Raw genomic sequence first — 15,303 nt, forward strand, 5'->3', positions numbered from 1 at the left:
GCCTGCCTGCCTGTTGGTAGTTGCACACTCATTGCTTTATCTACAGCATCCTGACCTCATTCTCAGGAGAGAGGAATGGCAAAGATCAAGTTGTTTGTATGACCCAAATGTGTAAATTTAAAAAAAAAGCCTGTGGTTTCTATCCAGTGACTTTTGCTTTTATCTCAGCAGTCAGGGTTATGTCACGTAGCCATTCTTAGCTGCAAAAGGAGCTGGGGAAAGAGTTTTAAAGGAGTGGCTGTTGCTGCTCCCAAAAACCTGGGTTCCAGAATGAGTAGAACATATATTACAATAGCATTTAGCAGGCTCTGCACTACTGCTTTTTGCCACCAAGTCTTTCTTACTGTGACAATATTATATTAGCAATTTAGGGGACAAAGAAGGGTAGTCATTACAACTAAAAGACCCAATTTCCAGTTTCCAATACTATACGAGCCATGTTAGAAAATTTAATGTGACCAGATGAACTCAACAGGAGAAATGTGTTTGTGTGTTTTATATATAAGTATACAGTTATATATAGTTATAAGGGTACAAGTGCTATATAATTTGAAATATTTTAGGAGGTATTTTAAGTAAACCAAATAATAGTTAATTCAATGAATGTAAAACAAACTTCATTTGTTCCTGCTTTGACATCCAAATAACAATGTGAGGCAAACTATGAAGTCTTTACAAAAGTAAATAAATGCTTTACCAAGCCAAATTTATTTTCTTTCATATTTTATCAGGATTCTCAATAACTTACAGAAATTTTAGAATCAGAACTTGAGAATATTAGGGAAAATATTAACCAATTTGGTTCTGACATTTTCTTACAATCCCATGAAAAATTGGTAAAATTTTTTATTTCCCTTTCTACCATATCCATCCATTCATAATATTCAGCATTTTCTGTGTGCCAGGCGCTCACAAAAAACCAATGAAGTAGGTACTATTATCTCTATTTATAAAATCTTTGCTTGTCAGAAATGGGAAGGATTGAGTAGCACTAAACCTTCAATTTTAACATTATCTCTAAATGAAAGGTCTTTTATGGATTCTACCCAACAGTTTAGTATTGAACAGAAACAGTACTATAGGATTGTATTATGGGTTGGATAAGGTAGCACAGTATTGGGGTTAAGCACTTACTGGAAATGAATCACAGCTCTACTTATTGGCTATATAGTCCTGGGGAAATACCTAATAGATCTGTGCTTTAATTTCCCTATCTGAAAATGAGGATAATAGTGCCTACACATGAACTTGCTAGAATAAAACTGAATTGGTTAGTGTTACTAATATATTTAGAACAGTCTTGGTACATAGCAAGCACTCTATTATCTATTTTCTGAACAACAAATTAATCAAAAATTTAGCAGCTTAAAAGAGAAATCTGGAAGCCACTTAGCTGGGTGATTCTGCTTTAAGATCTCTCATGAGATCGTTCAAATGTCAACTGTGGCTAAGTCACCTGAAGCCTTGACTAGGGAGCGTTCAGGCTCTCTCACATAGCTGGAAGTTGGTGCTGCTAGCTGGGGAGCCTGTTCACCTACACATGCCTCTCATCTTCTAGGGCCTCTTACCCACCTGCATTTGCCAGCAGAATAGTCTGCTCTTTACAGCAAGACTGCATGCATCCAAGACAGAAACCAGTCTTACTACAATCCAGCTGCAGATCCCAAGCACTTCTGCCCTATTCTGTTCATTAGCTGCGAGGCATCAAATCTTGCTGGGAGGTTGGGATCATTGGAAGCCACATTAGAGGCTGCCTGTCCTAATGGGGAACTGTACTCGTTAAGTGAAATATGAAAGCGTCCCTATATTTCCTCATATATTTGAGTCCCTCAGTAATGGTAGTTAAAATAACAGTGAAGGAATCACAGGAATTAGTATTAGAGTCAAGTCTACTATCTTTAAGGGCTCATTTGAAGACTACAGTAACCCAATAAATTTCTCCAAAAAATATTGTTTTTCCTCCAAAAAATAAAACTTCATTAGAAATTATAAAGTATTAACCATCAACCAAAGGATTACAGTAGCCGACTATGCAGGATTATTAACTACCTAGAATAGTTTAGGCATAGGCTCCATTAGAGTCAGCAGCCATGAATTGGTATTCAGAATTCTGCAGTGTTTATATAACACAAGAACTGTCTCTTCTAAATCAGGGAAAGCAGCAGAAAAAGGAAGCAATTCGACCGTAGGATGCAGGGAGCTAGACAACAGCTGCTTAGGTCACATGCCATGGGCAACAGGTCAGCTCTATCCCCACTTCATTTCTTATTTATATACCTCAAAAAAGACACTGCAGCCTAGTCTTGAATGAAAAAATAAAGTGCACAGTTTAAAACAAACTGCAAAGTCATATTTATTTACATTTAAATATGAATGACCTGAATTACACACAAATTTAAGAGGCACAATCCGTTATGTACAATACATGTTATACACAGTAGTATCTGTAGATACATCAGTGGTTTGAGTGAAAACACAGTACCAAAACATTCCTGATACAAAATAAATAACTTATTCACATAATCTAATCATACAAGACAGTTAATATTTTAAGTTATGTACTTCAAAAAACACTACCCAGATGTACAACCAAAATGTAGTAAGTTTGTTTTATGAAAAATGCCTTCAGATTGTTATGTATAAATGATCACTTTCAGGATTCATTTTTATTTTTTAAATAAACTACATTGATGTCATCTATTTATATATAGCCTGCTAAAATATGATTGAACACAGACATTACTTCATCTTTTAAAGGTGTAACTATACTAGAGAATATGCTGAACTATTGCCCCTAATTCCAACACTGCCATCACAATTTTCAGACACAATCGAGTTATTTAAATTCAAATTTTAGAGTATGAGATCCACTGCCCTATTTTGCAAATTGTTTCCTCTAAAAAATGTTAAGATTGTCCTAAACTATCTCATATATTATAGAAATTCAAGTTTTTTTTTTAAAAAAATCTTGAAATGCTTTAGGTTAAAGCTGATACTTTATGTGGAGATTTTGATAAATTGAACACTTTTAAAGAGCTTCATAAAAAGATTGTTTTCAATTCTAAAATCTATTAAAAGTTTATGTCAAGTCCAAGAGAACACTTGAATACTTTCATAATGCAGTGAAGGATTCATCTTTGGCATTTCCCCATTAGTTCTAAAATAAAATATGTCAGCGAACATTTTATATCTTTCTATCTACCTACTTCAGACATTTTCTGTACACAAAAGTATTTGAAATTGTATTTTAATAGCAATTTCATTGCTAAGAAAGTTTTTTAGATCTGCAAAAATATTAAGATTCAGCTTTTTACCAAGAAGCTGAAACGTTCTGATGTTGCTGAAACAAGTTTGCTTAGCTCTTTTTCAATAACTGAAAGTTCAACAGCCTTTCAAATTCAACAATGGATAAAGCAGACAAAATTTAACAAGAACATTGACCATAGTATAATTTTTGAATAATGATATGGAGCATGCCTCTATTAAGGAAAAAAAAAATCTTGAGATAGTATGGACAACACAGAAACAAAACTGCTATATTTTCTTTCTTGGTCCCTATAGCTTTTCTAAAAGTAAACAGAGCAAAACAGAACTGCTACAAATGCTGACTGGTGGAATTTTTTCACATTGCCTTCCGTATTAGATTTCCATGTTACTTCCAATATCCACGGTTTGCTCTCTTCACACACTAGCCTTAAGGCTAAAAACAGTCCAAGTGTGACTATTTTAAAAAGATAGTGGAAATAACAGCAAGGTTTCTATAAATGAGCATATTTCTCCTCATTTAAAACTAAATATGTATACATGGAATCTAAAGAACTTAATAAACTGATGAACAGAATAGATTCAATGACATGGAAGCATAGATGAGACTGATGAATGTCAGAGGGATGGAGGAGGTCAGGTGGGTGGAGGGGGAGAGTAACCAAAGAATTTATGTGCATATACACACAACCCAAGGACATGGACAATGGTGGGGACAGGGACTGGGGAGGGGGAAGGAATGGGTCATTGGGGAGAAAAAGGGACATCTGTAATATTTTGAACAATAATAAAATTAAAACAAAACAAAACAAAAACTAAATATGGGGGAAAATCTCAGTAAAACGGAATCAAATGCAAGCTACATTTTCCAGGGCTAACTGAAAATAAACAAAAACAAAAACATAAAAGAAATACTGTAGCTAATTACTGCTATTTATCAATGTCTGCAAAAGTCTTGAATAACAAAAAATGATAGTAAGAATGGCTTTATTGTGAATTAACGTATTTTAATAAGGCAATAAAAAATTCCCCATTGTATGCTAACCAGGCAGAGTCCAGAATCATGGAGATCCAAGCAGAGAATGATCCACAGCAGATCAAGGAATTAGAATATATAAATTGGGTATTTCTACTATCTGGTACATTTGAATAAATCTACAGCTACTTTAGAAAAAGAAATTGATCCAATGAATGTATCTTAAAAATCTGGAGAATGCAGATTACATGAATAGACACACAATGGATACTGAGTTTGTGAAAGTAATTGTTATATAATATGGCAATTGTTGAAAATTACATATGCAGCTTATATTAATAATACTGCTGTCTCCCAGCCAATGCTACTACCTGACATCAACACTGTCCTTCAAGTATAGTTCAAATTATCAGTTACATGTGATAACCAAGTAAATAAATTACCAGCTCCTGCTAACACAATTTAGTAAGAACTGGGAATCCTATAATTGGCACTAGGCAATGGCTACAGAATGCAATTTTAAGTACGTATGGTTACCTATTTCCAGAATCCAGAAAATATAGCCATCCATGTTCCTATTCTATCATTTTAGAAGTATTTGTAGGAATGGGATCTCTCCAAAATCAAATAGGATCAATCCAGTCACAATCTTAAAACAAATGTTATGTAAATTTTATCTGAATGTTGTCTTTTAGGTAAATTTTTGAGATAGTTTAGATATTTTTATTTTTGGAGGAGGTGGTCTGATAAGATCACAAATAATCATTCCTCCATAATTCAGTTGAAGTTGGTCTTTTGTAAATGCTTATTGGGAATTTCTAAAGCACTGACTTGAAGAGGCCAAGAGCCTCCATCAATCCCTGCTTGGATGGCCACTCCTGTCACCACTGCCAAGTCAGGGTCTACAGACGTGTTGGGATCCTTTCCAAAGAACTCCTGAATGACTTGGCGGATTCGAGGAATACGAGTAGAGCCCCCAACCAAAACCACCTCATCGACTTCCGTCTTTTCCAGGTGGCCTTCTTTCAATACTTGCTGAATGGGCACCAGTATTTTCTGGAAGAGATCTTCATTTAGGGTGTCAAAGAGCTTCCGTGATATTTCTGTTTCAAATAAAACCTGGCTTTCTCCACTTTTCTTTTCAGAAAAGCCAGCTCCGAACATGCTGTTCACATGGTGGTCATCTGCTGGGGACAGTTTATCCTTTGGCAGTTCAGTGTCACTACCCTGAGCTTCCTTCCTGTCCTCTTCCTCCACCGTTAGTAACACTGATATCTGGGCAGACTGATGAAGAGTCAGATTTAATTTGACCATTTCCACGGCTTGTCTTAATCTGTGAATTTCCTCTTTCTTAGAGGGTAGGAAGCCATATGTTTGATAGATCTGTTTATATAAGTACTGAAGCAATCTCTGATTGAAGTCCTGTCCTCCAAGTTTATTGTTTCCTAAGTTAAAAATAAAAGAGTTTATATTATAGTTATTTATTTATGTGTGTATACATGTTTCTGTGTAGCAGGTATGTATAAAAATAATATTATTGGAATAACAAAGTCCATATTTAAGGTATTAAGATTTTATTCATACAAAGAATCATTAAAAATAACTGGGTTGAAATGATTTTAACTCAGATGTGTACAATTAAAAACAGTGCAGTCCTGGCTGGTGTGGAGTATTGTCCTGTACACCAGAAGGTGTGGGTTCGATTCCCTGTCCTGGTCAGGGCATGTACCCAGATTGTAGGTTCCATCCCTGGTTGGGCTGTGTGTGGGAGGCAGCCAATCAATGTTTCTCTCTCACATAGATGTTTCTCTCTCTCTCCCTCTTTCCCTTCCTCTCTAAGATCAATTAAAAAACAACAACAAAAAAACCCTCCATGCCTTTCCACACTCCAGTACCAGTAAATTACCAATATTTTCCTTTGGCTGTATTCCCACTTACTTATCAAAACAAAACGAAAGCCCCCCCCCCCCCCAAAAAAAACAGTGCATATCTGGGTTAAATTTTTTAAATGGTGTAAAAGTATCTCTTAACGATATCCAATATTTTTTCAGAAAATAAGACTGGGAACACAGATTGGCTTTTAAGTAGCAATTTAGAAACACTAAATGTCATTATTCAACAGAAGAAAGTTCTTCTTATAGTTAACATGTACCAGCAGGCATTTTACCTTTAAAAAAAAACAACCCTTTGCTTGCATGATTAAGAGCTAAAAAGAAGAAAAAAATGATTTAAAAGAAGAGTAATGGAATATAAATCCCCAGCACTGAACTTGGTTCTAAAAAGAATACAATTAGGAGGAAGACAAATGCAGATGTTAGACCACCTGTAACTTACAGCTCCACTTTTCAAACAGGCTTATTAATTCCTTAAACTAAATTATAACAAAAATCTTTTTAAAAGATTTGGAATGCAAAATCCTATCACTTCCTAAAGAATATTAAAGATATCTATTTTGAGAAACATATTACCAAATAAAATAAACTGATCACCCTTCATTTTAAAAGAATTTCTTTCCTTCTGTTCCCTTCACCATGGCCATGAAAAGTATTGGCTCAGTGAGCTTACCACTGTCAGTGTATTTACTTGACTTATAGGATGCCTAGTCATTTTTTGAGACTTAACTTTTTTCTGTAAATACATATAAATACAGAAGATTACCAAAATGAAGTCAAAGAATACTGAAAAAAATTTTAAATAAACAATTCACATATTAGATATGTTAATGTGCCTGAACCTCTTTAACTCTCCTTATATTTTTCTTACCAGACATTGCCCGGGTTAGAAACATTCCTCCTTGTTTATTCAGCAACGATACATCTAGAGTTCCTCCGCCCAAATCTATCACCAAGACGTGAAAGACATCAGCCTTGTGGAGACCATAGGCCATGGCTGCTGCTGTGGGTTCATTTATTACCCTTAAGATCTTCAGTCCTATATGATGGGTTGGAGGAAAGAACAACTCATGAGAAGACACAAATTCTTTCCCACTCAACCTCCCGTCAGTGTCTTCTATGACATGAACTACACTGAGTAATTATGAGAAAGAACAGTCACAAACCTAATAAAAATAATGCAATGTCATCGGTTTCTCTAAATGGGTGTCATTAAAACTATTCTAAAAGATTATAATGGAACGGAGTAAAGGCCCAGATTCAGTGGAAGACATCATTCTACTCTTAATTAATACTTCATTTAAAAAAAAAATCTGAGCCTCTTCTCACTTTCATATTTTACTTGGGAATTTATGAGCAATAAAACTAATCATTATATACTATAATACACTGCTATGGAAATAAGATAAGCTTACTGTGCTCTTCTTTGAAAAATGACTTTTTGATAAAAAAAGATGAATAAACAGAAAATAATAAAAAGGAAACTCTAGGTGATATACTCAAATAGCTACAGTGATAATCTTGAGGGTTTCAAATATAAGACCCTCAACAGTGAATCTGAAATATACAGCAAGTCTGATCTGTTGTATATGTGAAGGCAAAGGATCAGATTTCATTGAGCAAAATTCCTCCTTTAAACTAACTGCCACACATGAGTGATATGGAAAGTAATATGGCTTTCTGTATCAGGAGTCACAAAACTAATCAAACTCTTAAGAATTTATTCAGAGATCATACTACCCGTTACCTTAGTTCTCTGACTTCATCACTCACCCTGCCCTGGCTACAGTGGCCAATGTCGTATCTTCTTATGTAACAGCAAATACCCATTTTGTGGCTGTCCCACTGGCCATTCTCTCTCCCGCAACATACTTCCCCTGGGGTATCTACCTTGCTTCTTCTAAATCTGCTTAAATGCCACTTTCTCAATGAGGCCTACTCACTCTCTTTAAAACCTGCAAGACCCCTTATTCTCTGACTACCCAGCAATCCTTTCCCCTTATTCTGCAATTTTTATCCATAGGACGTTACTTTCTGATGTACGTTGTATCAAAGTTCTCAACCAGAAGCCAGTTTACCCCTCCAGGGACATTTGGTAATGTCTGGAGAAAAGAAAATTATCACCCCTTAGGTGGGGAGGGTTCTGCTAGCATCTGATAAATCGAGGGTAGGGATGCTGCAAAATATCCTACAGTACACTGGAGAGTCGCCCACAACAAAGAATTATTAAGCCCCAAACCTGAATGCTAGAAAAAAACCCATAATATACTTTCTGCTGATTTTGTTTCCCTCTAGTAGAATATAAGTTCCATGAGGACAGAGATTTGTCTATTTATATTAGTTCAGATTTACATTTTTATAAGGGATTTTATCTGTTCAATATAAATTCCACGAGAACAGGGATATACTGAGACACTCAATATTTGCTGAATGGTGTTAAATGAATTCTCTCCCATTTCAGACTTCTTAAAAACATTATATTCACCTTAACATAAAAGAAAGTTTAGAAGAAAAAACCTGTTTCTAACATGTGTCCATGTTCTCTCTCAGCCTTTGTCATGTGCCTGGTTGTTGTAGTGATATACACATTTCACACTGTGCTATAAAGTTTTCTTAATTATCGTTTGCAAACTTGTATCAAAATCCATCTAATTTACCTGCCATACAGTTTATGTACCTAGTTAGGTGGCTTGCAAAGTGATATATCTTACTATAGAAGATTTTCAGCCTCAGAAAATTGTGATAAAAATCTAACTCAGGCAAGGGTAATATTACCTGCAAGGTTAGCAGCTTCAATTGTTGAATTTCTCTGTTTTAGATCAAATTCTGCTGGTACAGAAATAACAGCATTGGCAACTGGCATTCCAAGATATTCCTCTGCCATTTCCTTTAATTTCAATAACAGTCTAGAGCCAACATATTCTGGGGAAACGGTGATGGTCTCATTACTTGTCACAGAAAACTCAACCATTCCATTTTTGTTTAAAACCTGTGAATTGCAAAAGAAAGAAGAGAGTAAAAGCATATGTACACATATGTACATATATACTTACACACACATATATACTGTATATATATACTGCACTTTAATCAAAACTTACCTTTACAAGGTCATAAAATTCATTTGTAATCTATTAAGTACATTTATTATGATTAGAGATTATTAAAAATTGTATTTTAAAATCTATAAAATGGATCCACACCATAGTTTTTGATAACAACAGAATAACAACATTCATTACCAAGCACATAGCTGGAACATAAAAGATTCTCAATATATATTTGTTAAATAAAAGAAAAAAATGAATGTTTTTGAATTAACTTGTTCTAAAATTAACAGAAAACTGAAAGAATATTCTGATACATATTAGCAAGAATAATTTTAGTACTTCATTATGTTCTTAGCCAAGAATCAAGCCAAGCCATATCACTTACATTCTTGTTTCTATGAAAACATGTATTATGGATTAGCTCAGTATCCCCGCTAGAGTAGTTTTCCATTTAAAACACTCGATTAATTAAAAAACATTCTAGATTCACCATGAGAGAAGACTGCAATAACATCTAAAGAAAATTAGTCTGCTCTAAGAAGTTAAAAGAATATTACTCCAGTCATTCTAGACTACATAATCAAGTTTCAATCAAGAAACCTGTATGACGAAAACAAAAACAAGCTACAGACACTATTAAAATTAGGTCTCATGGCAGCGGACTGAGTGGAAGCTACACTGACACTCTCCCAGAACCAAACTGGAATTACAACTAAAATACAGAAAACCATCCTGAATAATCAACTGAAACTGAAGATGAGCTGGAGAGCACCCTCATAACCAAGGAGGAAAAGTGGAGACCCCATAGAGACTGGTGGGAAGTGCTGAGGAGTGAGAAGGATGGCTGGGCTCCTACAGGCAGCAGCTGAAGGTCCAGAGGGACATCTCAGCTGTGGGGGGGTCCCCACTGAGGATTCTGGGGCCTAAACCCCAGGCTGGGCTTCCCAGCCAAGAGCACTAAACCTAAGAAAGGTGCCCACATAACATCCGGCTGTGACAAGCAGCTGGGTTTCTGTCTGCCAGGCAGAGATGGCTGGAAACGCAGGCACCCTCTTAAAGGGCCAACACACAAAGTTTCATGTGTAGCCACTCACCTTGGGCTCCAGGAGAGAGAGGGCAGAGTGGACTGGAGCTGTGTGAGGAGAATCTAGGGTTGTGGGCTTTGGAGATAGAGCTCAGAGGGCACCCCTCTGGATTTCTGTGCCAAGTCACTCTGCCATACTGAAGAAGCAGACTTTTACCTTCTAAGCAGCTTTTGCCTGAGGGGGAAGCAATTGCCCCACCCTGCTGGAAAGCCTCTAGCCCTACCCAGAGGAGTTTCTATAGCCTGAGGCTCATTAAGAGAATCAGATTAATCAGCCTGCAGGCAGAGGCAGACCTCAGAGTGCTTTGAGTCTTTGCATGATCTGCTTCTGGACCTGGGCCTAGGAAAAGCAGACTTTGGTGTGCATCTTGGTCCTGTCCAAATGCACCCAGCTCCAACAGGGGAGACCTCAAGCCCTGGGTTGTTGATAGCTCCAAACAGGGTACTGAAGGGCCAGTTAAAATAAGGTCCAGCCCTGCCAGTGGCTCAGTGGTTGGGCACTGACCTATGAACCTGAAGGTCCTGGTTTGGTTACCGGTGGGGGCTCCTGTTGGGCTGCAGGCTCGAACCCCAGTAGGGGGGCGTGTGGGAGGCAGCTGACTGATGACTCTCTCATCATTGACGGTTCTCTCTCTCTCCTCCTTCCTCTCTCTGAAATCAATAAAAATATATTTAAAAAAAAAAAAAGGTTTAAAGACACCAGTACCGTCAAAGCCCACATGAAACAGAAACAAGAAAAAAATCAGATTACTTACAAAAAATTTAACTACTTGAATCAATAAGTGACGTATACCAAACTGTAATTTAGAAGAAAATGTATAGTTTTATATTATTTTATCATTACATAAGATTATAAATAAAAGGTCCTAAGAAAAAAGCTAAAAAAGAAAAAAGAAACCTAAGAAGTACATGGACAATTTTTTTTCCTACTTTGACAATGGATTGGAAAATTGAGAATTTTTATAGATGGATTCAAATAAGCAGCACTGATACAACTATCTAGAATTTTAAAAACCTACCATTTAAAATCCCATTTAAAATACTTTGTATTTTACAAGAAAAACCCTACATGAAATAAACATTTAAATGTTTAAAAGAAAAAACCCCCGGCAAAACCCAGACGTACAAAATACTCATACAAAAGCATTAGAAAAAAATACAAGTGGATACGGTTGGAAAGGCCATTGTAAGCACGATAAGAGTCCGAAACCATTTTAAAACATTAAGAGATGATTTTACTACATAAAAAATTGATGCCCTTAACAACTAAAACAAAATTATATATCATCAGGAAAAAAAGGAAAAACTACTGAAAACATATCACAAATGTATTTTACGTCATCAAGAAAAAGGTAAAACACCCCAAAAAAAAATAGGACAAAGAATAAGAAATGGATCACTAAAGAAAATAAAAATGTCAATAAATTTTTAACTCTGACCTAACTAGAAATAATAGAGATTAATACAAGGTATCACCTTTTACTTTTCTAGGGCAAAGATTAAAATAATTAGTGAAGATATAGGCACAGTAAAAAAACAGTAGTTAAGAGCACATAACCTTTTCGGTGCACAATTTGTAAATATAAATCAAAAGCCTTAACATATGTATACATCTGACCTATCAATTCTACTTCTAGAATTCAAGAAAACTGTCAAAGAAATGTAAAAAGACATATGTACAAGGATATTTACTGAAGCTTCAACATTAGTGGGAAACTAGGGAAAAAAATAAAATGTATACTGATAGGGACTGGGTAATTAAGTAGTTGACCAGTCATTCCGAAAAACCAGGAAGGATAGGGAAGTGAATGTACTGACTAATTGGCCATGACATGTTGATAAGTTTCAAACAACTCATAAAACAGCATGCCTAGTTTGATATTTTTTGTGTATACAAATATGTATACACTCAATATGTATATACTTATACAGAGAATATATATCCATCTATCCATAATACATGGGGTTTCATTAGCCTTCCTGATACAATGAAGGACTTAGGCGACATTCTAAGGATGGCAGAGGAAGAATATAAGGTGCCAAGTCATGGATAGCACTGTGGTGCCCTGGACCTGCTGTGAAATTGCTTGTTATACAAAATAATATAACTTCCATGCAAATTGAGTCAGTTGAAATAAAAAGTTTTATAACTTGTAGTCGAAGCATTAATTGAAATAGTATGCTGGCCTAAAATTAAAATATATTTTAGCTTAATTACTTACCTTAAATGGGTATCTGCCAATTTCAGCCTCCAGTTCTTCTGGGGTAAAAATCTTGCCTATGAATCTTTTGGCATCATATATTGTGTTCTGAGGATTTGAATCTGCCAGCTCTAAGCTTTCATACCCCACATAAACATCATGGTCAGTAAAAGATACCATGCTGGGTATGCTGATATGCCCATTTTCATCTGGAATGACCTTTACTTTTCCTGTGCCAGGAAAAAACACCCCAACAGAGCAGTAGGTGGTGCCAAGGTCAATGCCAATCACTTTAGGAGTAGGCAATGGTAAGTACTGTTGTGACAAGTAGCCAGCCAACAGGAGAGTCAAAACAGCTGATCCTGAAATACAGGCAAATTAAAAGATAAGTCTTATCAAACTAGTACAATATGATAAATTACTATAGTAAAGTCCCTTTAATACCACTCTTTGAAACAAGACTAAAAATATACTCTCAAAATAATGCTTCTCTCAAACATCAAATTTTTCACAATGTAAACTGACAGATGCACTTTAAATGAGGTTACAAGAAAAACAAAAAAACCTGTTTGTGTACTTCACTATGGGTGAATAAAGGAATAAAAAGTAAAGATATTTTGATAACGATTGTCTGATGTTGACAGGAAAACCCATTCATCTGGAGCAAAAGTTAGATATAATCCAATTTCTTGATCAACTGATACTTAGATTTACAGCTTTATATTTACCTTTAGTCATCATTATTAAAAAGAAACTCCAGTATTAAAATTCCCACAGCAAAAACTCTATTATAAGGCCAAAATTATTTCCCCTTATCTCCATTTTTCTTTTAACAGGGTGAACTGGATAAATTGGATAAAATGATTTTGAGAGCTGCTTAGGTATTAAACTGTCACTTCCTAACAGAACAGTTAACCTTTTCTGTATTTAAATGTCAACTAAGGACATGCTTCTTGCAGAAGCAATACTTAGAGAAGCGTGAACGTGTGTCCTGTAGCTCTGAGGACGCCACACAGGGAAGCTCCTTGCAGGCAGGCTGCGCACACTGCTGTGTCCCTACACCGAGGATGCTTCCTACCACCCAGCAGACGTCCAGCAATTATTAACTGATGAGAAAAACAAGTAGGAGCAAATGCCACGCAGGCTGTGAAGAGAAGTGATGACGAAAGGTGTCACTTCGGATATTACAATTAATTTCTTGTTTGGTTTCAGGAGGTTGCGTTAACCGCCTGCGTCACCCACGTTCCAGAAGACCTAAAACGTCAACATGTGGGAGTCTGATTTACTAATTGTTAGCTCATCCTCATGAACACATAAGTCAATGAAGGACAATCAAGTGCAAGCGCCAAGCCCACTTGGCTCTCGCTGCCACGCGCAACATGTCAGAAGCACTTCATCGCCTTTTGTCCGGGGAGCGGCTTCCTAGCCCGTAGGAAGGAGCACCCGGCCGAGGCCCGGACCCTCGGAACCCAGCAGCCTCGAGCCCGCAGCTCGGGGCGCCGCGGGGCTCCTCCCCCTTCCTCCACAAAGGGGTGTTTCAGATGCACGTTCTTGCGGCCTCTCAAAGGCCCCGATCCAACCTACGATTCGAAATCGACGTTGCTTCGGGAAGAGCTGCTCCCGAGGCCCGCACCCTGCGATGTCCGCGGCAGGCAGCCGCCCGCCCTACGCGGTGGGCCTGCTCCGGCCGGGGCCACCCCGGAGGCGGCTCCACAGCGTCTCCCCGGACAGAGCAGAACCGCCTCTAAATCACTTTTCTCGCGCCCTTCCTGCTGCACCAGCTGGACCTAGAAGGTGTGACAACCACCCCCGCCCATGCCGGCCTCCCCCAGGCGCTCCCGCGCCCACACCGGAGCCAGGGACCCCCGCGGTCACTGACCTAAGATCGTCATCTCTCCGGCCATCACAATCCCGCCGAAGAGGTTTGGGATGACTGTACCAGGCGAGAGGCCCCGCCCCCACGCCGCCCGGGGGCCCCGCGGCCCCCTGGGAAATGTAGTCCGCTGGCTCTACCGCCGCCGGAGAAGCTACATGTCCTACCCGAGAAAGGACTTTCTTTACCGTGAGGTCTCGAGGCGGAGCGCCTCCATTCAACCGCTGCCAGGGGCGACGGGGCCGCCCTCCCACGCACGGCCGGCCGAGCCAATTAGGCTGAGGTGGAGGGGTGTCAAGAATTAGGGCTAGATTTCCCCATCAAACCGGAAGCGCCTCGAGCCAACAGGAGGTAAACACTGTCTCCCCAGCGCCGCGCCGCCGCACTGCTTCCTGGGAAGTGTAGTTCCGGCCTGCCCCGTTCCCCCGGGGAGCGAGCGCCGCCGGCGTGCCCTGCGGGACTCCGGCCTTCGCGCGTTCGTTCAGCCCGCCAGTTAAGGCGCGCTTCCGTGCCTGCGAGCTGGAGTCCAGACGGGGGTTTCACTACCGCCCCCCCAGCCTCCGCAGAGGCTCCCCGCCGCGGTCGGGCGCCCCCGAAGCTCCCATGAAGATCCCCAGCCCCCTCTTTGTTTTTGTCTCGGGATAAAGCAATTCAAGCAGCTTTCAGCTAAGGCGATTTATGCACAGAGCAGGGGCACCTTTCCCCTGTTGCTAACGCTGAAGTGGGCCCTTAAAAATGAAAACAGAAACGAAACACCTTCGCTTCCCCTTGAACGGAGCCCTCGGCGGCCGCAGCCGCGGCGAAGCGCGTTGCGGGTCCAGCCCGCAGCCCGCGTGTCCCCGCCGCCCGGTCCCTCGGGCTCCCGCGGCCGGGGTCCTGCTGGCCGAGGTCACGGGCCCCGTGACCCCGGAGAACCGAAGCGTATTTCCTCCCCCGGCTGTAAACCCGGCAGCCCCTGTGGCC

General features: G+C 39.0%; 1 protein-coding gene across 1 annotated transcript; it reads right to left on the minus strand.

Moving 5' to 3' along the window:
- Positions 1–2,328: 2,328 nt before the first annotated feature.
- HSPA13 (heat shock protein family A (Hsp70) member 13) lies at positions 2,329–14,421 on the minus strand. Its single transcript, XM_081139293.1, has 5 exons — positions 14,347–14,421; positions 12,489–12,829; positions 8,908–9,121; positions 7,004–7,171; positions 2,329–5,685 (listed from the first exon to the last, which is right to left on the minus strand). Exons 1-5 carry the CDS (start codon positions 14,369–14,371, stop codon positions 5,018–5,020), a joined length of 1,416 nt encoding a protein of 471 aa, XP_080995419.1. The 5' UTR covers positions 14,372–14,421; the 3' UTR covers positions 2,329–5,017.
- Between the last annotated feature and the right edge of the window lie 882 nt (positions 14,422–15,303).

Source organism: Miniopterus schreibersii (assembly GCF_964146895.1).
Source record: "Miniopterus schreibersii genome assembly, chromosome: 5".
NCBI classification, from domain to species: domain Eukaryota; kingdom Metazoa; phylum Chordata; class Mammalia; order Chiroptera; family Miniopteridae; genus Miniopterus; species Miniopterus schreibersii.